General features: G+C 43.2%; 2 protein-coding genes across 2 annotated transcripts in view; one reads left to right on the top strand and one right to left on the bottom strand.

Moving 5' to 3' along the window:
- Nucleotides 1-10,692, top strand: part of LOC124662854 (aminopeptidase M1-C-like) — a 34,100-nt gene extending 23,408 nt beyond the window's left edge. The window contains exons 11-20 of the mRNA XM_047200643.1: nt 1,624-1,806; nt 7,787-8,054; nt 8,135-8,256; nt 8,347-8,444; nt 8,601-8,778; nt 8,855-8,969; nt 9,059-9,126; nt 9,230-9,307; nt 10,310-10,387; nt 10,510-10,692. Of these exons, the coding sequence (XP_047056599.1) occupies nt 1,624-1,806; nt 7,787-8,054; nt 8,135-8,256; nt 8,347-8,444; nt 8,601-8,778; nt 8,855-8,969; nt 9,059-9,126; nt 9,230-9,307; nt 10,310-10,387; nt 10,510-10,692 (1,371 nt within the window). The remainder of the gene's footprint in view (nt 1-1,623; nt 1,807-7,786; nt 8,055-8,134; nt 8,257-8,346; nt 8,445-8,600; nt 8,779-8,854; nt 8,970-9,058; nt 9,127-9,229; nt 9,308-10,309; nt 10,388-10,509) is intronic.
- A 3,552-nt stretch (nt 10,693-14,244) lies between these two features.
- On the bottom strand, nt 14,245-20,300 carry LOC124699219. The gene is made up of 3 exons (XM_047231562.1): nt 20,207-20,300; nt 16,803-16,809; nt 14,245-15,718 (listed from the first exon to the last, which is right to left on the bottom strand). The coding sequence occupies exon 3, from the start codon at nt 15,701-15,703 to the stop codon at nt 14,516-14,518; it is 1,188 nt and encodes a 395-aa protein (XP_047087518.1). The 5' UTR covers nt 15,704-15,718; nt 16,803-16,809; nt 20,207-20,300; the 3' UTR covers nt 14,245-14,515.
- Between the last annotated feature and the right edge of the window lie 2,424 nt (nt 20,301-22,724).

Raw genomic sequence — 22,724 nt, 5'->3', positions numbered from 1 at the left:
TCTGTGGGACCATAGACAGGTATAAGTTATTGGTATCGTACCCTGGTACGCTACTAGTTGTTTCGAAGCTAGTAGTGTGTCCCATATTCCCTATGCAACATATATTTATGTTGGTAATGGTATTATTCCCCAACACCATACGCTTGTAGTAATGTTTCCACAAAAAAAAACAAAATGTTGCGTGGCCTGCCATGGGTATGGTGGATCTGGGTGTTTTTTTTACGTGTGGTGGATCTGGGCGTTGACACTACGCTCTCTCCCTATCCTGGTCCGTGAGTGCTTCGAAGCCCTCCACAGGAGGTGTGCGTCGCCTTCTTCTCCGACAACTACGACGGCGGAGGGCCCGCGAAGCTGGGTAGTCACGAGAGTCCCTACCTCGAGCGGATGGCGGCATCCGGGTCGGAGATGCTGGACGAGCTCCTCCGATCCCATGCGGCGCAGGTCCGATCCGTGCATGGGGATGCGGCGCTCGAGCTCGTCGGGCTTTAGGTCCGCCTCACTGCCACCAAGGTGCCTAGATTCAGGCATTGGACGCGTTCCACACCCAAGTCGACATGTACTTGTGTTGATGCGCCGACTCTCAATGGACGGATCCTTGGTCGTCCGCCTTGGCCCCTTCGTGCGTGCATGCACGGTCCCGAGCGGCATGTGAACCGGCCGACCGCTCCCTCCACGAATTCGACATTGAAATCGCCCCGTATGTACCTCAAATTTGGAGGGGAAGCGGGAGAGGGGAGAGATCTAGTAGGATTGGTGGTCTTCTGAGAAGGGAATTGAAAGAGGAGGTAGGGAACCAACGGCTCTCCATCCATACCTCGTTGTCGAAATCCATGCACATCTACGATTGGATGCAACCCTCCGTCGGTGGGGTTCTTAAACCATCAGTGGGAGGAGGGGAGGCGAGGAGGGGCACCTGCATGGCAGCCCTGCCATTGTTTGGATTCAGGTGGCGAGGAATGGCACCAACACATCTGCTCTCCTCGATCTAGATCGAATGTTTCTCCTCCGCCTAGGGTTTGTGTGTGGGGGGTGGGGGGAGGGGGCTGAAGATCGACGGAGCCAGGGCATGGGACTTTTAGAGAAGAATGAACGGGTGCAAGATCAAGGTGAGGACGAGCTCGCCGGGAAGAGACATGCTCGCGATGGAGAGAGAGCTCGAGGGGGAGGAGAGAGATGGAAGCCGTGTGTGTGGTGTACGAGAGGATAAGGGTGGAGGTGTGCCATGTGCTTGTGGTGAGTGTGTCGTGTCTCACCGCGTTGGCTAGGTGGGGGGTGTTGGGTGGCTAGATGTAGAGGGTCACCACCGGGGGAGGAGGGGGTAGAACCACTACCCTGGAGAGGCCCTACTGTCTCAAGCACTTATTGGGTTTTGCTCGGCAGTGACCTTGACAACGGCGAGGGTTGGGCAAGAGGCTCTAGGTGGTGGTGGCATTGTCTCTCCCATGTCACCTAGGCTTAGCGAAGCTGGGTGGGTGACTTGAGTGCATTATTAGTTACTACTAAAGGCTAACTTTGCGTAATACTCTATCTGTCTCTGCATTTCCCATTCTGCATGTTATCTGGATCTACAAAAAAATATAATTTATTGCATTATTTTGCACTGCACATGTGAAACTCTTTCAGAAGGCATTGGCTTCATATATTAAAAAATACGCCTACTCAAATGCTAATACGGAAGACTTATGGGCTGTGCTTGAAGCGGAAACTGGTGAACCATGGAAGAATTTAATGAGTGCATGGATGAAGAAACCAGGATATCCTGTCATTAATGTTAAACAGGATGGGAACGAAATCCAACTTGAACAGGTAAATATATATACTGTACTTCATGTGTATTGTGTTGTGCATTCATCTAAATGCTGACCACGGAGTACATACATATATACATGCACGGTTTGTTTATATTTTCTTAATTATTTTATTAATGTACTTGTTGGATTAGTTTTTTTTACACAAAAATGTTGGTTTAGTTTGTGGTGTATCTCTAAGAATCTTTTATTCCTCTACACACTAAGCATGGATTAGACCTTTATTTTTATTGCTTACTGTGAATATGTTGTAATGTTGTGGAAGTGCTTTGGTAGAATTCCTTTGAAAAGTGAAATGTACTCACGCATGAAAAAATGGAAATATCCACTAGTGCCTAAATTAGTATACCAATCCTATAGTGCGAAGAGTTTATAAGGGAGTTCATGTTGCGCGAACGTGGAAAGCTAAGCCAGTTTTCTGCCGCATTGTGTGCTTTGCCTGCTATATGGTAGTACTATTTCATATGTAAACTTGGCCAATCATATAGGGGGCAATAGGCTCCCAAGTGGTTTTGGAAGCTGTCCCTAGAGAGACTATCTTTATGTTTGATCCCATGCCCATCCTTTATTTAAGTTGCTATTTAATTAGCCATTTCTTCAGTCAATGTGCTACTGTTCCAACAAAACTCTCTTCTAACACATCATGCGCATATCCCTACCAAACTGTGAGTTTCTTGTGACCTAACCCTCCCCGCGCGACGGCGCCGCGCCGCGCCTGGGAGGCCGCCGGCGGCCCTCTGCCCGTCCCCTCCTCAAGTCCCCTCTCCCGCCGCCGCCGTCCTGTGCGCTGCTGGGCAAAGACCCGGTGGCATGGCGGCGGCGGCCTTTACCTCCGTCGGCGACGGGAGGAATCGGCTGCGGCCTCCACCGGTTCCTTCAACTTCATCGACGGCGACGACGGGGCAGCGATGGCCAGGGGCCGCGCGCCGTGGTGGTCGGTTCGTCTGGGTTCCACGGCGGGTCTCCGATCTAGGCCCATATGGGGCTAGGCGGGCTCGTGTGTCCGCCCTCGATCCTCCCTGCAGCTGCGGCGTTTTCCTGGGCTTCTCCCGCATCTTGAGGTGGCCTGGGGCAGCAGCTCCGGGCAAGGATGGCAGTGGGCAGGTATGGGCAGGGTAGAGCAATACCATACCCATACCCGTATAGTCGATGGGTACAAATTTCTACCCGTACCGTGCCCATGGGTATAAAACTTTACCCATACTTGATGCGTGCAGTTGACACACGTCCGTTGGGAACCCCAAGAGGAAGGTGTGATGCAGACAGTAGCAAGTTTTCCCTCAGAAAGAAACCAAGGTTTATCGAACCAGGAGGACCCAAGAAGCACGTTGAAGGTTGATGGTGGCGGAATGTAATGCGGCGCAACACCAGGGATTCCGGCGCCAACGTGGAACCTGCACAACACAACCAAAGTACTTTGCCCCAACGAAACAGTGAGGTTGTCAATCTCACCGGCTTGCTGTAACAAAGGATTAACCGTATTGTGTAGAAGATGATTGTTTGCAGAAAACAGTAAAGAACAATTGCAGTAGATTGTATGCGATGTAAAGAATAGGACCGGGGTCCACAGTTCACTAGAGGTGTCTCTCCCATAAGATAAATAGCATGTTGGGTGAACAAATTACAGTCGGGTAATTGACAAATAGAGAGGGCATAACAATGCACATACATGATATGATAAATATAGTGAGATTTACTTGGGCATTACGACAAAGTACATAGACCGCTATCCAGCATGCATCTATGCCTAAAAAGTCCACCTTCAGGTTATCATCCGAACCCCTTCCAGTATTAAGTTGCAAAACAACAAACAATTGCATTAAGTATGGTGCGTAATGTAATCAATAACTACATCCTCGGACATAGCATCAATGTTTTATCCCTAGTGGCAACAGCACATCCACAACCTTAGAACTTTATGTCACATCGTCCCAGATTTAATGGAGGCATGAACCCACTATCGAGCATAAATACTCCCTCTTGGAGTTAAGAGCAAAAACTTGGCCGAGCCTCTACTAATAACGGAGAGCATGCAAGATCATAAACAACACATAGGTAATAACTTGATAATCACCATAACATAGTATTCTCTATCCATCGGATCCCGACAAACACAACATATAGTATTACAGATAGATGATCTTGATCATGTTAGGCAGCTCACAAGATCCAACAATGAAGCACATAAGGAGAAGACGACCATCTAGCTACTGCTATGGACCCATAGTTTAGGGGTGAACTACTCACTCATCACTCCGGAGGCGATCATGGCGATGAAGAGTCCTCCGGGAGATGATTCCCCTCTCCGGCAGGGTGCCGGAGGCGATCTCCTGAATCCCCCGAGATGGGATTGGCGGCGGCGTCTCTGGAAGGTTTTCCGTATCGTGGCTCTCGGTACAGAGGGTTTCGCGACGAAGACTTTAAGTAGGAGGAAGGGCAACGCGGGGGGCCACACGAGGGCCCCACACGCTAGGCCGGCGCGGCCAGGGCTTGGGCCGCGCCGCCCTAGTGTGGCGGCGCCTCGTGGCCCCACTTCCTTTCCCCTCGGTCTTCCGGAAGCTTCGTGCAAAAATAGGACACTGGGCGTTGATTTCGTCCAATTCCGAGAATATTTCCTTACTAGGATTTCTGAAACCAAAAACAGCAGAAAACGACAAGCGGCTCTTCGGCATCTCGTTAATAGGTTAGTGCCGGAAAATGCATAAATACGACATATAATGTGTATAAAACATGTAGATATCATCAATAATGTAGCATGGAACATAAGAAATTATCGATACGTCGGAGACGTATCAATACTCATACCCGGCGGGTACCTATACCCATTGGGTACCAGGTGGGTAGGTTAAATTGTACATAAGTTTCTTGCAATTTTACATTTATCGATAATAAATTTGATTAAAAAATGAACTATCTCAACTCGATAACAGGTAGTTGAGTACATAAAAATTAAACCAATATAAAAATCTCATTCTCATGTAGTAACTCATAAGTCAATAAAAGTAGATATGTAACATAAGAAATTGACAATAATTGGGCAGGGTATGAGTATACCCGCGGGTACAAAGCAATACCCGTGCCATACCCATGACTTAACGGGTAGGGTATGGGTACTAAAAATGTACACATACCCTGCCCATGCGGGTACGTACCCGCGGGTACCCGTACCCGTGGGTAAAATTGCCATCCTTAGCTCCGGGTATGGCAGTGGTGCTCGTCTTCTTCGTTGGAGGTGGGCAGCCAGATTGGGGTTGTTCGTGGGGATCTTTTGATCTCATGTCCAGTCCCAATAACGAGTTGGGGAGCGTAGCTGCCGGTGAAAACCGTGCTCTGACCTTGGTCATGGCGGACGATGACGACATCACGCGCCGTTACCTTCTTGAAGGCATCGTCGTCGCAGTCTACGACTTCTTACTCCTGCTGCTCTGGGAGAAATCCTAGATTCGATCCCGTATAGGGCGATGGCGGCGTACGACGTCATTCTCCCTCCTAGGGGCATCGTCTATGGAGAAGATGCAAGCTGGAGGGTCCTTAGGTGGAGCGGCGTTTTTCTTTCGTGTTGAAGACAGTGAATCTCAGCGCCGTGGTGCAGCGGGGTAGCATCGTCGGATATGTCATGTTCGACGTGCGCAGCGTGGTGGAGTTGTCTAGCGTCTTGGTGGCAGGCCTCGCAAGGTCATTGCATTGATCTCTCCTGAAGATGGGTATGCGGAAGACGGTGGCGGCGAGGACTTCTGGAGCGTGTATGATGGTACGCGCCGAGGGTCTGCCGGACCGGTTGTGCCACCTGCTCGCCATTGGGCGACTTGTCGAGGCCTTCGGTTTTTTGATGATGCGCGTTGGTGTGATGTCTGGGAGTTGGCTCTGTTCATTGCCCCCCCCCCCCCCTCTCCCCTCATCGGTAGGATTAGCGAGCTGTCGGATTAGCGGGCTGTCGTTAGTTTTGGTGGCTTCGGTTCGATCTTTGTAATTCTTCTTGTAAGGTGTTGTGAATAATCTAATAAAAAAACCGTGTGCATCCCTTGGATGCAGAAGTTGGGGTGATATTTCCCCCATTTCTAAAAATAGATAATGGCCACCTATACAATGATGTCGATTGTTCCACAACCATGGGATGCTAAAAACCAATATTACATGACTAAATTGAACATAGGGACATGTACATTCGTTCATGTCATAGCCTGCCAGGGCCACTGTGCACGCAGCATACATAATAAGCTCAGGTACGGCCTTATTCCCTTCCTCACAACAAAATTAGTTTCGTTAGGGAATTCAACCTTACACCGGGTGTCTAGTCTATTTCACACTTGTTGTCTCAGCTAGTCCCTATAAATTCATTTAACTTTATATCTTTTCTAATAATGGATCATATGTTTTACAGTATAGGAGGTGTTCGGGCGAACATGAAATTTCACCTCAGAATATACTGTTAATTGTAGTCTTATATAAATGAAGACCTAAGACGCTCTTGCATAATTCTTATGACATGAAGCTATATATTGTTAACCTTCCGTTGATCTTGTGTAGTAATAAATATAACAAACCTACCAAAGTTTTTGTTCTTTTTTCCATAGGGATACTGCTTCTTCATCCAACCACTAGTCGCTTAGGCGACTTTATAGATAAATGAATTCTACTATAATTAATGCTCAACAACCCGACATCATAATCCTAAGGCTGGTCATAGTGCATAGTATCATTGACCCGAACTTTTGGCTCTCGGGTGCAGGCGCACCCTATATACTCCAAAAAATGTAGTAATTTCAAATAAAGTCAAAAAAAATTGAATCCTTTTGGGAATCAAAGATAATCAAGTATTGTACTCGTATTAATTTGTTTGGCCAAGAAATGTTTCACATTGACTTCAGGCAAGAAAAAAACAAATCTATGACGAATATAGCGTGAATAGTACTTTAATATAGGACCTCCAAGTCTGTTTTTTTCACCCAGGAAACAAGAGAAGTTATTCCATGGTGAATCTTTCGTATGCGAGTACAATACATGATCATCTTTGATTCCCAAAAAGATTTGAATTTTTTTGACCTTTTTCTGAATTACTAATTTTTTTTTTAATATAGGGTGCGCTTGCTCCCAGGTTCACCCATGCAATTTCCATAGTATCATACACTAGTATCATGCATATGATACTTGTCTATGATAGTATCTCTATAGTGGGTGGTATTATAGTGTAGTATCATAAACTTGTAAATTTATTATTTTGTAGAATCCCAATGTAAATCTATGTGCAAGATCTATTTGGCATTTACTTTTCTCGTAACGTGCACTATGATACAGTATCTACCTATGTTACTCTAATTTTATCTCTCCTCATTAATTAGATGCCACATCATCATTTTTGTGGGCCTAAGATGCATGATACTACCTATGATACTAGCATTATGGCCAGCCTAATACAACGAGGGGTCAATGTCCTCACAGGAAAGATGAGGGTAACTTCAAAAGCTATTGTGGGGCATGCTGTCCTTTGTATTCCTGATACCCATGAAATACAAATTTTGGGGGATGACCCAGTTGAGTGCTCTACACCGAAGAGGATCCCAAGTATTACGTATTGCATTTACGTGTTAAAGTCAACTGAGGCAACAAAACATACTACAAATTGGTTTCAATCTGCATAATGTTGAGCACTTCAATGTCAACGACCATTCAGTAATGAACTTGATATTTGGATATTAAGAAGTACACTGTTGGTCGCATCTAGGAGATTATTCTGAAACAAGTTTTGAGATCTTTGAGGCATCTATCATGGGGCACATTTTCATTGATGGTGTTTCCAGTTTTTTGAGCAATTTAGTTTTTGTGGGATAGTTTTTATTAGAGGAAACTTAGAAACACGGTTAATATTTCTTTTACTTCGGTTGAAAAGATGGGAAATGGAAATATTGACAAGCTTGCCTTTATGTATATGTGATCCGTTATTGATATGTTATTTTGCTTCACATTTTATTTTGTTGTAGGCCCAGTTTTTATTAAATGGATCCTCTGGATCTGGCTTGTGGGATGTGCCAATAACTCTAAGTTGTGCTTCATCAACCAAAATTTTCCTTTTGACAGAAAAGTATTATAAGTTGGATTTATGTGGCAAAAGTGAGAAAGAAGGAAGTTTTTCGATTAAGCTAAATATGAATAAAACAGGCTTTTACCATGTGAAGTATGATAGAGAACTTTCAGCAAAACTTCAAAATGCGTTAGAGGCCAACATGTTCTCTTCAATGGAAAAAATTGGTAAGCACAACATATTTCACTATGAAGTTGTATTTGAAATGATTTTTTGAAACTTACTATATATGACATTATGTTTCCAGGCATATTAGAGAACGCGCGCATGCTTTCCATGGCCCGAAAAGACTCACTTGCATCACTGCTATATATATTGTATGCTTGTCGGAAAGAAGCCAGCTACAGTGTGCTAACACACATAGATGATGTATGTACATCTTGGTTGACCAAGTAGTTCCATTATCTTCATTTTTCTTGAATATTAATTTTGTATGTGTATTTGTCCTTTGTTATACAGATAACTTCAACTATTGCCCAAATATTTACTGATGCTATGCCTAAATTGGTTGGTGATATAAAACAACTGTTCATCAAAGTTCTTATAGCACCTGCTGAGTATGGCATTTTACATTTTATATCTTTATGTTTAGTTTAACATGTTTACTTAAATATACCTTATTCATGTCAAATATACTATCAATCTTATGTAGTTTTTCTCATTATTCCCATATTATTGCTTGATCCTCCTTTATATGCTCTACCTTTTACCAGAAAGTTAGGTTGGGACCCAATTAATGGTGAGGCTGACCAGGATGTAAGTCTAAGATATATTCTATTGGTTGATCTTGTCAAACTTGGACACGATAAGACTATTAATGAAGGTGTTAGGCGTTTCAACATCTTAACTCGTGATCACAACACTTCAATACTTTCTCCGGATATTAGAACGGTCTAATCTTTTCCCTTTCTTCACATGGTGCTCCTATGCTTGTTTCCTCTGTTTGTTGACATGCGATATACTACAGGTTGCATACCTCTCCATGATGCAAACGGCTAGTAGTACAAATAGATCTGGTTATGATGATCTTAGAAGATTCTATAGAGACTCAGCTGATAGGGAGGAAAAGTTGCGTATCTTAGGTGTGTAAGGCTATTTGACTATCTTAAATTAACAAATATTCTTGTTGATGTTTTGTTGGTTGTTCTGAAAGCATTCTACATGATTTCAGGTGTATTATCTTATTGCTCGGATAAGGATATTGTTCTGGAGTCACTGGATTTAATTTTCACCAATGAGGTAGCCTATAAATTTGGTTCATCCTCCCTTGATATACAATGCATGTTTAAATGAGCATGCAATTTAAGTTGAATTCATGAATCACATGCATCTCTTCTTGCAGGTCCCTAATAAGGATGCAATTCATCTTCTTGAATTTATCAGTATAGATACACGTGAAGCTGCTTGGAGCTGGTTGAAGGTATGTTCTCGTATAATGTTAATGCAGCGAAATTTAGAAATCTGAGACTTTTGATCGTGTTAGGAATTTTGGTTCTAGTGGGATTTTTTACCAACTGAAATAAGCTTGTAGGGTATTGTTTTCTGCTTCATAAGTACCCACCTCAAGTGGTATTGTCTTGATTGAGCTCATTTCTAGTACTACTAAATTTCTCCAACTTAAAGGTCGAAGGAGTCTAAATGTAAGGTATTATTAAATGGATATTATTTGTATTATATAACCTAATGAATTTACATTTTTTGATGAAATCAACGTCCAGTCACACCTTAAATATGTATGATTTTAATTTATTTGTGTTTAAGTAGCATACCATTAGACCGATGACTTTTAGAAGTACAATGAGGAGCTAACATGTAATGTTCAAATGGATGCAACGGATATGTACAAATCAAGGCTAACATAGTACTGATCACCTTCCTTCACTTAGTTTGACTCTATAATTCAATGTGGATGGACCCAATGCCTGACTTTCCTAGCTTCACCCTTGAGTAGAATCATATTAATATTGCAATCAATGAAAAGTTGTGCGTGGAAATGACTAGATGTTCATATTATTGTACATTGATGCACTATATGAGGGTAAAGTCAACTATTTCATTAAATTTGTGAGGTAAATGTGCTATAACCATTTAGATGATTTTGTATCACTTATGGATATTATAAAAGGTACTCATGAGGTGCACCATGACCATTACTAATGAGATCAACTATATTTTAATCCTTTTGGTATCTATTATTACCCTCTACTTTTACTTGAGTGTGTTCTTGACTTATAAAACCACTATTTTTTTAAAAGCAACATTAACTTTTTCCATATCCTATTATTCCTCGGGATGTGGAAAATGATTCATGTTAATCTTCCTATGCCGCGGGTTCTCGTGATTTCATTGATGTAATTTAGTCCTGAAGGCGAATCTCAATATCCATCATTACATTAATTTGTCTCATTCCTTTTAATCTTAGGAAAACTGGGATCATATTTTGAAGGTAGTTCCTGAGAAAGACCTATTATGGTGTATTGTGAACAACATTGTTCCACTGGTATATTCACCATAACTTTATATCCGCAGATTTGGAAATTCTTTAACCTTTTGGTATTCAATCTCTCAGTTAATGTGTGCATTAGATCACTACTAATGTGCACTGTCTCTATTTTGTGACAGTTCACCTCCAATGATAAGGCAGAAGAGATCTCCAAGTTCTTCACAAACTGCACGGATCCGGCACTTCAGAGTGCGCTAAAAAGAAACCTCAAGATGGTGAATATAAATATGAGATGGATTGAGGGTATCCGCACTGAGCCTGGACTTGCCCAGGCAGTTCATGCACTGCTTCACAAGACCTAATGCGCATTTCGCTGCTAGTGCTATGATTCTGATGATGCACTTGTTACTTTTAATACTGTGAACTGCAATACCATGTGCTGCTACCTTAGCATGCCTACAAAATGTCTCTCTTTTGCATAGAATGGTGCTTGAATATATCTCTTCCGATGTTAATAAAGTTTCAAGCGGAATATGTTGGTTCGAAGAATGAACCATAAGGCGGGGAAATGAGACTTCCTAGGGTGAAATGCTTTTCACATCGATCGGAAAGAAATTCTTGAAACCAAATGTGAAGCAAACATTCTAATATTTTGAAGTCAAAGTTAAACACCCACATCTCCCAACAAATGAGTAGGCCCTAGCTTTATTTAACAATTGCAACATCATGTCCTAGTCGTTAGACACAAAAGTAGTGTTTGAAAGATACCTATAGTATCCTAGGATAACCCTTTTACACGGATCAAGGATTAGAGTGCAGCTAAGGTGATATGAGTAGGAATATGCTGTCCAATTCATGGTGGATTGTACATTAAGGGGAATAATAGATAGTTAATGACAACTCAAGAATCTAACAATGAATGAAAAGGAAGTTGTCATAGCCATCGTATGGTGTCCCCTAAAAATAGTTTGGAGGTTGTTGTGATGAAGGAATTAACAAACCTAGGTACATCAGTATCACTACAACTCTACAAGGAAAATCATACCTCATGGCGAAGGTTCAATTTTATCATGGGAACCCTTTCTCGTTACATCTCATTTTTAGCTTGAATTTCTTACGCTACAAGTCTTATCATCGAAGGCGTGCCGTAGATCTACTAAGGAAAGCAACCGTAGCGTGACAGAGATTTGGTAACGCAGTTCGATTATTATTAATGCCTACATCTTTGGGGCATGTTTTACGGACACTCCTTACTAGTTACTATCATACTATCGTTTAGGACAAGCCCGCCGCGGTTTACAGAACCATCCGATTTACAACACCATGCTAGTCCAGTGCCCCTGCCGGGGGTAGAGGATCGCACTGTTAGTTAAGGTTACAATGTTCGACACCAAAATGTACGCCACTGTTAGTTACAAATCCAAACGTAGCACTACTCGTACGCATATTCGACACATATCTGAACAATCTCCACCTCTTGACAAATATGATCTTTGCCATTGAAGCTTTCATGCATGAACATGTGTGTGGGTACCTGCAGATCATAAAAAACGAGGCAAAGAGATAAGGATACAAGATCGCAAAACTCCTATTCAATCCTTACACATAACATAAGATTAAATGCACATAGATGCGGCAAGGATTCACCCCAACCCGCAGCCCGTGAGGACTACTCACATATAATATCAAGAGCAAGATCAAACATAGAAATTATTGTGCAAAATACTAAGATTGAAATCAAAATATTCTTACAATAGTCGCCAATTTTCAAGGAGATCTTTATTACAATGGTGATGGCTATGGCTATGGAGGAGATGCAGGATGGAATGGATGAACTATGGGGATGGATCTCCTTCGGTGTGTTGCAGATGGATGTGGTGGATGGCGGCTCTGTTTGGCAACAAATGGCTATCTTTTCAGCATCGGTCACTTCACGACTTTTATAGTGTTTGACCTCGAGAACGCAACGGCACATGGTACGGGCAGACGGTACGGCGGGGCTTGCCTGTACCGGTGCCTGTTAAAGCCCATGTAACCGCCTTTCCAAGCGTAGTCAACTTTGACATGCTCCTGACGCGATTTTCTTCAGTAATTGTAGGTCCATTTGCCATTATGACATGATATCATGCACAACATCCAAAAATAGAAGAGATTGCACATCTTTGCATTGATTAGGCATTAGTGGCAAGTTGAGAGGCAAACTTAGTCAATTTCTTGACTTAGCTAGGGGTTTAAACGCGAGAAATTATGGCATATTTTATAACCATCATATCCCAGCTACACTACCAGACCGGTAAGAAAGAAACTCCGTCAAGAAACAAACATTAATCTTGTGCATTCCACTTGATCTATATGATGACTATCTTGACCGCAACAAGATGGAACACGCCTTTTTGATTGTTCTTGATTGATGAAGTGTTGCGGATTGCTGCTCCATAATCCACTGCGGGAGAGCTTCTTCTTCGCTGCATCTTCATATAACCATGATTACCATATGGATGACAAGCTTAAAGCTCATGATCTCCTCATGATGGCTCATCTTGAACATGAACACCATTTTTTCTTTCTCCATCTTGTTGATGCCTTGAATATACACATGAGAGCCCACTCAATCTTCTTCAAGACATACTTGTAACTTGATATTCTTCATTTTATCCTTCTTGCAACAATGAAGCCAACATATGGTTGAAGGATTGACTATGGATAAATCTTATAAATAAAACTCATTGCTAACATTAGTGCTGATGATTGACCGAAACCCGGCGCACCCTGACCATATCTGGTTAAATCAAAACAAAAAAGAATATTTAGCAAGAGATGCAACGAGATCTCGTAGAGTCCACTTCCAGATATAACGTCACATGTCGGGGCAAGGGATTACTCGAAGGAGCTCAACATCTTGAAAAATTGAGAAAAAGGATGACGAGGACACCATGAGGCTAGCTACAGAGTGCGCAAAGACGGCAGCGAATGCCGTGAACGTTCCTTGACAGACGATCTCGTAGAGTCCACTTCCAGATATAACGTCACAGGTCGGGGCAAGGGATTACTCGAAGGAGCTCAATATCTTGAAAATTGAGAAAAGGATGACGAGGACACCATGAAGCTAGCTACAGAGTGCGCAGAGACGGCAGCGAATGCCGTGACAGACGACCAAGAACGGAAGATGGACAGAAGCACGGAAGATGGATAGAAACGGCATGTACACGGTCATTGCACGCCGCGAACCAGGCACATGCCGATCGTAGTCACTACGGACACTGTCTTCGAGAGCCCGAGATTGCGACGGCTGAGAGAACATGGCCCTCTGCGGCGATGCCAGCGAGCCGCAATATGGTCGGCTGTAGTTGACCAATGCATCGATGGGAGTGACTTGCTCCAAACCAGCATCCGGCCGATCGCCGGTGGCAGCTGACAACACAGTGATATAAGCAGTCGTGCCACGCGCCATGAGGACGAACCTGACACCGGCGAGCAGCCTGCCAGCGATGACTACGACGAAGTACGACGCAAGAGTGTCCTCGCCCACCTGGAAGTTGGCAGTCGCGAGGCCGATGGAAGATCCTGGATGAGGTCTCCATGAGTCTGCCCAATGTGAAGTAGCGCTTACGTCTGTGAAACTAACATATTTTCTGCACTATGTTAGTTTACTGAGTCTTGCACACATCCCGACACACCTATGGATGGTCAAGATACTGGACGTGCAGCTAGAGCAAAAACTCCATGCCCTAAATCAAGAGTTCATACATTGTGTATATCCTTCTTAAAAGTCAAAGCCACCGAAATATAATACTACTCCGTATCAACATCTAACCCACCGGGCCTTGCATATATTCATAGCGCATCATGCACTTGCATAAAGTAAGTTAAGCTGACCATACTGTCCTGTTTGCCATCACAACAGTTTCAGTCGGCAGACAACAACCATAAACATACAAACTTCAATATTCAGTTGCAGCAAAGCAGGAAGAGGTAATAATGATAATTAGCTAAAAGTGCATACATCCGGTGAGATTTAAACAGCAAAAAACAATAAACATACCCTGCATGCCAGGTTTTCGAAACAGGACCATCAAACTAACCGCAAAAGCTTCAATGCTCCCATCCAGCTCCGTGTGCAAATGAAGCCACCACTTAGAGCATCTCCCAAGTGATACCCAAGGGTCGCACTCTTGCACGCGGAAATCACTGGCCATCGCGGTACAACATGCTTGGGTACAGCCAGAGGGGCTGCAGCCTTCGGCACCAGGCTCTCATGTATCTAAGCGAGGGATTGTCATCGTCTCCCAGCGAGTATACACTCCAAGCTGGAGAGTAACGGGCATAGTACAAACACTTGCTTCTCCCTCCCCACCGTTCTGGGCCCATGAAAGAAACCGGTGGGCTCATCACATGCCCCCCTAGAAAGAGAGCCCAGCTGTCGAGGTTTTTCATCTCTACCCATTTTGCAGGCTTGGTTGACATGTCGAGGTGGTCGATCTGAAAACGGGTAACTCTGAGAAGCATGTCACCACAGACCACTAGCCATGAGTAATTCTGGTTACATAAAAATCTGAAACCGGGCAACTTTGTAGTTGCTATCTCCTGCATACCAAGTTGGGGGGCCAGCTGTAGCCTGTAGATTCTATTACCATAGTCCGTGGCGATGAACTGACCATTGAACTCCACAATCTGACATAACCATTTATTAGAGAGTTGGAGTTCATACCAAGAGTCGCTTCCAACTGGCCAATCAAGTAGTGAAAATCTAGTATTGACAAGGAGGTGTGAGTTGGGTGATGCAAGGGGAGCTGTTAGAAAACCACAAAAGTGCTTAATGTAGGAAGACTGCTCAGAGCTACTGTACAATACCCCAGGTGGATGTGAAAACTCCGGAACGCTTAACTCACCACACTCAATGCTAAGCGGGAAATGTGGAGGTGAAACCTCGGTACCACTGAACGGATCAACAACAAGACAATGTTGACTGCTGCAAAAGATAAGTTGACCATAGGAAGAGCCAGCAAAATACATCTCATGCAGAGTTACTTCATCAATCTGGCAGTGCATGGTGGTGTTTGGTTTGGTTGGATCAATGACCTTACATGTCCGTAGCTTCTGATGACCATTGTCGGAAGGAATATGAGGAGCAGGGACACGGATATTAGGTTGGATGAGGAGAGGTGGGCATAAGGTGTATTTGGATGGGTATGAAGAGAATGCAGCACGCCATGGCGGGCAGGTTGCAGCAAATGCGAGAATGTCACGGAGGGAGCTTAACAGAGGCAAAATAGAGTGCAGCAGTTCATGTGGGAGATCTTTCCAACCTTGGAGTCCGCACACAACAAGATGTGTGGAGGCAGAGGCGACAAACCAATTGTTTGGTGTTTGCATGATGGCAAACTATCTGCAACACATAGTGAATTCAAGGCAAACAGATTAGAGAGGGCAAAGAAAAATATCTATATAGAGAATATATATATAATAGATGTGTAGAACACTTATGCTTATCTATGGTTTTAGCATGCATCTTCCACGGATGAGATTAAAATAAAAAATTGTTACGTCCTCAAACATGGGTCGTGTAAAAATACCAATGTTGACACATACAATCAATTCTAACAGGTTCCATGTCTATCCGTGCAAGACAAATCAATCTGAAGAACCAGCCAGCCCAAATAGTAACCTAATTAAGTTGGTTCAGATGACATATACAACTAGATGATTCCCCGCACCTTAGTGCGGGAACACTCGTAACCGTGTATATATGAAATGTTTGTATTGTATGCCAAACAAAAATTATACTCTAGAAAATATCAAATTTAAACGAAGCAATAATTTGACAAGCACCTGTAGGGCAGAAGAAACATGAGTACCTAATACCGCAATCTAGTATACCAAAATTTAATGTTGAGCATCAACCATCAGGTGAATAGGTATGCATCGGGCATGGATGAGTTGCTTAAATGAGTCGCAATGTGGACAAAAGAAACAGACTACCTAGTCACACACACCGAAGAAAAGGGTAGAAGAATAGATATGCAAATGTACTGCTCGACCATGAGCCTGGAGCTGCACCATGGTCCATGCACAGGCAAGCGGGGAAACAGATTCCCTTTTGCAGCCTAGCAGGGTGCTACCCACCCTGATAGAGATAGGCAGCACGATTGGCATTCTAAAGCGTCGTCCCCTGGTCCCCAAGCCAATACGTGAGTACCTAACCAGACGGGGCGCAGGGATTCATAGCACAATGACCACGACAGCAGAAACTGTCAATCAGCGCGGAGCACGGACAAAATCAGCTCTCTTGTTAGAGAAGACGCGAAGACTACGGGAATGGAAGGAGAGAGCAGCTTCTATAAATAACAATCCTATGAGTTCTCTTGGGAAGACGAAGGGAAGAAAATTCATCAATGTGTGAATCTAATGGAAACGGATAAGTGGGCAGTAATTTAGGAGTTAGAGCAATGTTGCAGTGGAGAAGATGTGTCGACGTGGAGAAAATATCTGAGATAACAATAGGATACATAATGCGTTGACTGTGAGATGCTGACATGTCTTGGGGGAAAAATCGACCGGTGGCATGGCTTCACCGGATGGCCTGGCATACAACTCAATTGAAACGGATTGAAGAAACGGGACCGGTGATGTGACATTCTTGCATGTTAAGAGAATTCAACTTAGTGGGTCCTATTTAGAGATATTACAGTTTATAGATACGTTATTTGGAAGGAGAAAATAACAAAGCCCACGCAGTCCAAATCTATTAGAAGGACACAGAGAGAATACAATTTGCTCTGTGGTATATAGCTGGGAATGAAAATCGAAGATAAATGATGTCAACATTAATTAGAAACTAAGATATGGAGACAAAACAATCTTCTCTTGCGTATACGTCCATTCACTGCCAGGTTGTCCCCAAATCACCATTTGATGGATCCCACCATGTTGGCACATGCTGGTCCAGGCGCCACCTACAAATTTGATTTTCTGCTCGCTTCGGTACTAACTTCTATGGTTTGGAACAAGTAGAAAACATGGTCATGGACTTGGCGGGCTTAGGAAGAAGATGGCATCAATGTGTCATGGAAAGTGTCAAGAGTCATCCTGTGTCTAGCAGCTGGCTAGCTCGCTCCAAACCTACATATATGCATTTGAGACATACTTGTCCGACATATTTGTCTCCTGCATGTGCCTTACTAGTTTTGTAGATTGGAGGGATATGAAAAATATGCAATTATTCGACTTATAGGTATTGTACTTATTTGTGTTCACACGAGAAAGTGTTGGACTTTCCCTAAGAGGATCCACTTGATTAAGAATTAATAAATGTCTAACTGTGTTTACGCATAACTATGAACATCTAAAGGCTATGATCAAGTATAATAAGGGTATACTAGAACGATTTGCACACATTGTTATATCCATGTGTGCTAAAAAGGTAACACATATCTAATGTCTCCAATTTGGGTTCAAATTATATTGTCAATAATTTCTTACATCTTACTTCAAAAACGAACACTACACTAACATTGAGCTATGATTAATTCAATACATAAAATTCAAACCAAATCCACATGAAATTCATAAATAGCTTGATTTTATAACAGATTTCTTACAAATGTAATAATTGCATGTATATAATAAACTTGCCTAAAAACTGAAATCTGGAGAGAATAGTAAAGAGCATTGAAATTTTGATTTCCATTTTTAGCTTTTAATATTTTGTGATAAAGGACCGGTGTTAGTGTAACATAATAAAAATTGGAATGTTCCTTAAATATGCACTCCGTTGAATGTATAAAACCATGGGTCGACACAAACAGAACATTAATGTAAAATAATCGGCATGGATGAAAAATTGATGCCTTGATGGTAACTAACAAAGTTCATGGCGGTCAAGAGCGGCAGAGCAATGGTGCATCTAAAAGAATGAAAGAGTAACAGCATATAAGGCATGCATGTAGTCGTTTATGAAGAGTCAGCACATTCATTGAATTATACTTCATATATACATATACAAGCTAAATTATCAGGTGGATTAAGGAAGCATATTGGTGTTGTGGCTATAAAACTAATGGTTGGAAGAAACAATAGTCAAAGAAAGTGAGTACGATAAGGTATGAAATTATCATGAGATTGTGTAAAACATAATATTTAAGCTTTTCTATGATAGTACAGATAATTATAGAGGCAATTAGATTAAGATGAGCATGGGTGGAAGCATACAGTTACATGATATTGCAGCCATCAAGAAATTCAACTGCAATACCACAAGTGATGAGTTGTGTAGAGCAAAATAACACAAGGTTTAAGCATGGGAATGGGCAGGTCTAGCGTGTAGCCAACGGGGGCAGCTTCCCCCACTCAACATTTGAGTTCCCTTGTAATAGAAAGCATAGATTGTGATTTGTCCCCACTTAGCAAAGTGATTTTTCTCTATTTGGAACATATTTGGCCCCTCTTAAATTGTGTTCAGGGTCCGCTGCTGAGCATGGGCCATCTATGTAAAATTCTTATAAGATCATCTTGGTAGAATACAAATCATGGCTGAGAAGCGGAAAAGATAGCCAGAGATTATTCTGACATTATATGGTGTAGCATAGAAGAAGCATATCTCAATGACACTTTTGTTATCACTGTAATGAAAAAACCCGATACACTAAATGTAAATATATATTTATACGTTTATTCCAAAATGTAATCATGTTTCTGCAGATGTACATATTTCTAAAATATTTATAATATGCATATATGTTTTTGAATTGTGAATTAACATTAATGTAGCATGGAGATCAGCTTTAATATTTTTTTAATGACTTAAATATATATGTAATCCATACACACAAGAAATTTTATCCAATACGATACATAGTAACTCTAGCCCCGCAGATGCGTGGGGCACCAAGTTAGTTTAATTTATGCCTATATTTTGTTTACGAGAAACACGTATCGTCTACATATTAAAAAGTTTGCACCAATGTACAAAGATCGATTTTGTCCCGTGAGGATGAGAAAATAACATAGGCACAGGAAATAAGGTTCATCTGAAAAAATATCTACATCCAGCTAAAGCCCCTTTGTGGAGCCCATGTGTTTATTTGGAGCATGAGAATAAAAGATGACGGCTGCTAATGCCACAAGAGGCAAGATTCCCAATTTGCTCAAGTAACCATGTATACTTGTAAGCAAAATTGTTGTTTTTTAAATCTCAGCACGGTTAAGATTCATACGGGCATGTGTCTGTCCACACCACCAATAGGGTTCCACTAGTGGCACGTTCCGATATCACGCTACCACCAGGAGGGTCCCACTAGATGACCTATGAACTAGAGAAAAAAAAACTCCAATCCCAATTTATTCCAGTAACCATGTATACTTGTAAGCAAAATTGTTGTTTCTAAACTTTTCAGCACCGTTAAGTTTCATACGAGCACGTGTCGTATCTATGTTGGACTGCCCGTTCTTGGCCGACAAAAGGTCAGAGCAACTGAAAAATAACTCTGGCCCAGAAGCTTTAGTTCATCTTCCACTTTCAGTTCTTGATTTAGCCCTTCCAATCTGGTTCCCTTCCTAATTTAGCGGTCATATGAGAACTTACTGTCTGTTGAGGAATGTCCATCGATCCCCTTCCCCATAGCATTACACGTGAAGTGACACCACGGAAACACCACTAAATGCCATCAGATTGAAATGATGAGATCTATGCATTTTTTTGGCCCAGCCAGTAAATCTTTTTGGGCAAATGGCCGCCGATTGAAAACTGCTGGACAAATCAACTCAATCTGTTCTAACTGGAACAGGACACGCATGAATTGCACGAGAGACAGAAACTAGTGACTAGATGTCTGCGTCTGTGTGTGCTAGGGACATGGAAAGAGAGAGAGGGAGATGACCTCGTGGAGATGGCGACGCCGAGGAGGTTGCAGTGGCCTTATGACGCCGACGTCTCCCCTGTGATAGCGGTGGAGGGAGAGGCGTCGCCGACGATGCGGCGGCCTCGGCACACGCGTGTGCGAGGCACAGGGAGAGGGAGATAGAGAAGACTTCGTGCACGCGGCGACGCCGAAGAAGTCGCGGTGGCCAGTTGCCGCCGGCTCTCCCCTTTGTCCGGCGGTGGATCGGAAGGAGAGCGGACACCGGCGGTGCGGCGGCCTCCCTACTCTGTCTCCCTTCGCTAGTGTAGTGTCACCAAGTTGGGCTTCATATGTATGGGCGCCCTTTGCTGGGCTGGGCTGGGCCACCACTGTGAACCTCTCTCGATTGAACTTTTTTTTAATCATAATGAGAAAATTGTGTGCAAGTATTTACCAACTCCTTTCCAGATTAACTGACGCAGTTGAAAGTGCATTTCCCTCCTAAGTGGTTTTGGTGTCACAACGCTTTTGTGTGTCATAGAAAAAGGAAAAGATTGACTATCACCCGGGGGACGAGGCACGTCGCATCCTCCTGGTGTGTGGCCGTTGGATGGCATCACGCGTCGGGCGACCGCAACCAATTAAGAGCAGACCTTGAGTTTGCACCCTCGAGTTTAGACTATGAATTTTTCCTGTCCTGTCACACCCACTTGTTGATGTCGCTAGTTCAAGTCACGAATCACCAAGCTAAAAACTCATCGTCACCAGGACTCGAACCACCATTAGCAGTTCTCAGATCTCAGCTTCCATGCCATGCTCCTCGACTAACTTTACCATGGAATTAAAGACATGCCCCATGATGGCAACAAACTATAGTGTTCTGATCACTCCCTTTAAACCCCAATAGCCAGAAAAACATGTTGCGCGCGACCGAATATCATCCAATCCAACAATCTTCGACATGTCATCCACTGGTGTTCATCGGTGTAACCTTTCGGAACTCGACACTCTGGGCAGATCAATGAAGATGGGCAACAAGCAACTCTTCATCATGGTGTGTGAGAGGGATCCAAGGACCACCTCCTTTTTATTCAAGTTGAGCCATCAACCCCCACGCTACCAGCCAGCTCCCAACGGAGCAAGTCGACACACCGGCCATGGCCACGGATGGATCCCGTCAATGCTATGAGGCTGAGAGACGGGGCCAACACCGCCAAGGCCAACGGCGGATGCATCACCATAGTACCAGTCCATCGTTGCAATCCGGCAACCATAACCGCGGTGCAAGACCCACATCTCCGCCGAGGCCCAAGACCCCGGGCGGATGTGAATCCGTCCGCCGCTGCTATGGGGGCACCACCACTAGGCGGAGGAGCCACGCCGAGGCCGAAGATGCTTGTCCGTGACATACTCCCTCTTTTCTATATTATGATGCCTACTAGTTTTAATGAAAGTCAAACATCATAAAGTTTAACCATTTATTATATAAAATCTTATAAAAAATGTATATAGGGCCTAAACCGGTACGTGAGGAAAAGTGGTGATCATGCGATCATAAAAGAAACCATCTAGGTTTCCGTCCCGCTCATCGGCGAAGCCGCTGGTCCGCTTGAATTCTGGTGGCCTTGGAGCCTTGGGGGCGTGTCGGACCACGCCTCTCATTGATGGGAGGTTGCCAGTTCCTTTTTAGGTTGTTTTTAGTATCTTTTTCAAGATGACGATGAGGCGGCAACCACATCTTAAAATCAGAATAAGGTTCTCCCAGCTCTATCCACTCTTCGGTGGTGTGTCAAGTGCCGACAGAGGGCACATGGAGATATGCGCCTGTGATCATGTTGGTTTTCATGTTCATTGTTGTGGTTTTAGGCCTAGCTCATCTTGGGCATTGGTTGCTCCTCTAGTGTGCTAGTCATTCTACTATGAGAAGCTTCGCACAGCTCCCGTGGTGGAGGGCGAGGACGGCAGCGAGCCTTCATCTCGTGCTAATGTTTGCAATCGTCGCCAGGTGGTCTAAAGACCTGTTTGTAATTTCTATTATATTTTAGGTTATTTGTACTACTATGGATACGGGGTTCCTAATATATAACTCCTGCCATTGAGGATTCCGTCTACGGTTGGTCTGGGGATTAGCAGGGTTGGGTGGAGGGGCAGGGGCGAAGAGCGAGGAATCAGAAGTCCAGTCGGATCGATTTTGACTTGTTTTATTTTTGGAAAGAGCTCTAAGCAGAAGAGTGATAATTTCAAATGGGATAACCAAATTGGACCGATTAATTTATGATTTGTGTTGTGGATAAAGTCACTTTATTCTTTCATACAATGATAGAAAGTAGGGCTGTAGGATTTAGCTTAAAAATAAACATGGGTAAGGTAGGTATGGTATCCAATAAATATTTATCTATCCATAATTCTATGGTATATTTGGTCATCCTTTCCTTATATAGAAATTGAAAAGTAACAAACAAAAGGAATCAGAAATATTCCTATTTCCGTTTCTTCTATTCAAGGCACCATTCCCGTACCATTTTTTAATGAACAAAAGATCGATAGATCGGTGGCCT

The sequence above is a fragment of the Lolium rigidum genome, chromosome 1 (genome assembly GCF_022539505.1).
Source record: "Lolium rigidum isolate FL_2022 chromosome 1, APGP_CSIRO_Lrig_0.1, whole genome shotgun sequence".
NCBI classification, from domain to species: Eukaryota; Viridiplantae; Streptophyta; class Magnoliopsida; order Poales; family Poaceae; genus Lolium; species Lolium rigidum.
The sequence above is the reverse complement of the archived record's forward strand: the minus strand, read 5'-3'. Positions and strand labels throughout refer to the sequence as shown.

Bases quoted from the DNA above. Each gene is read 5' to 3' on its own strand.
- LOC124699219 (XM_047231562.1), bottom strand. From the start codon at position 15,703: ATGCAAACACCAAACAATTGGTTTGTCGCCTCTGCCTCCACACATCTT.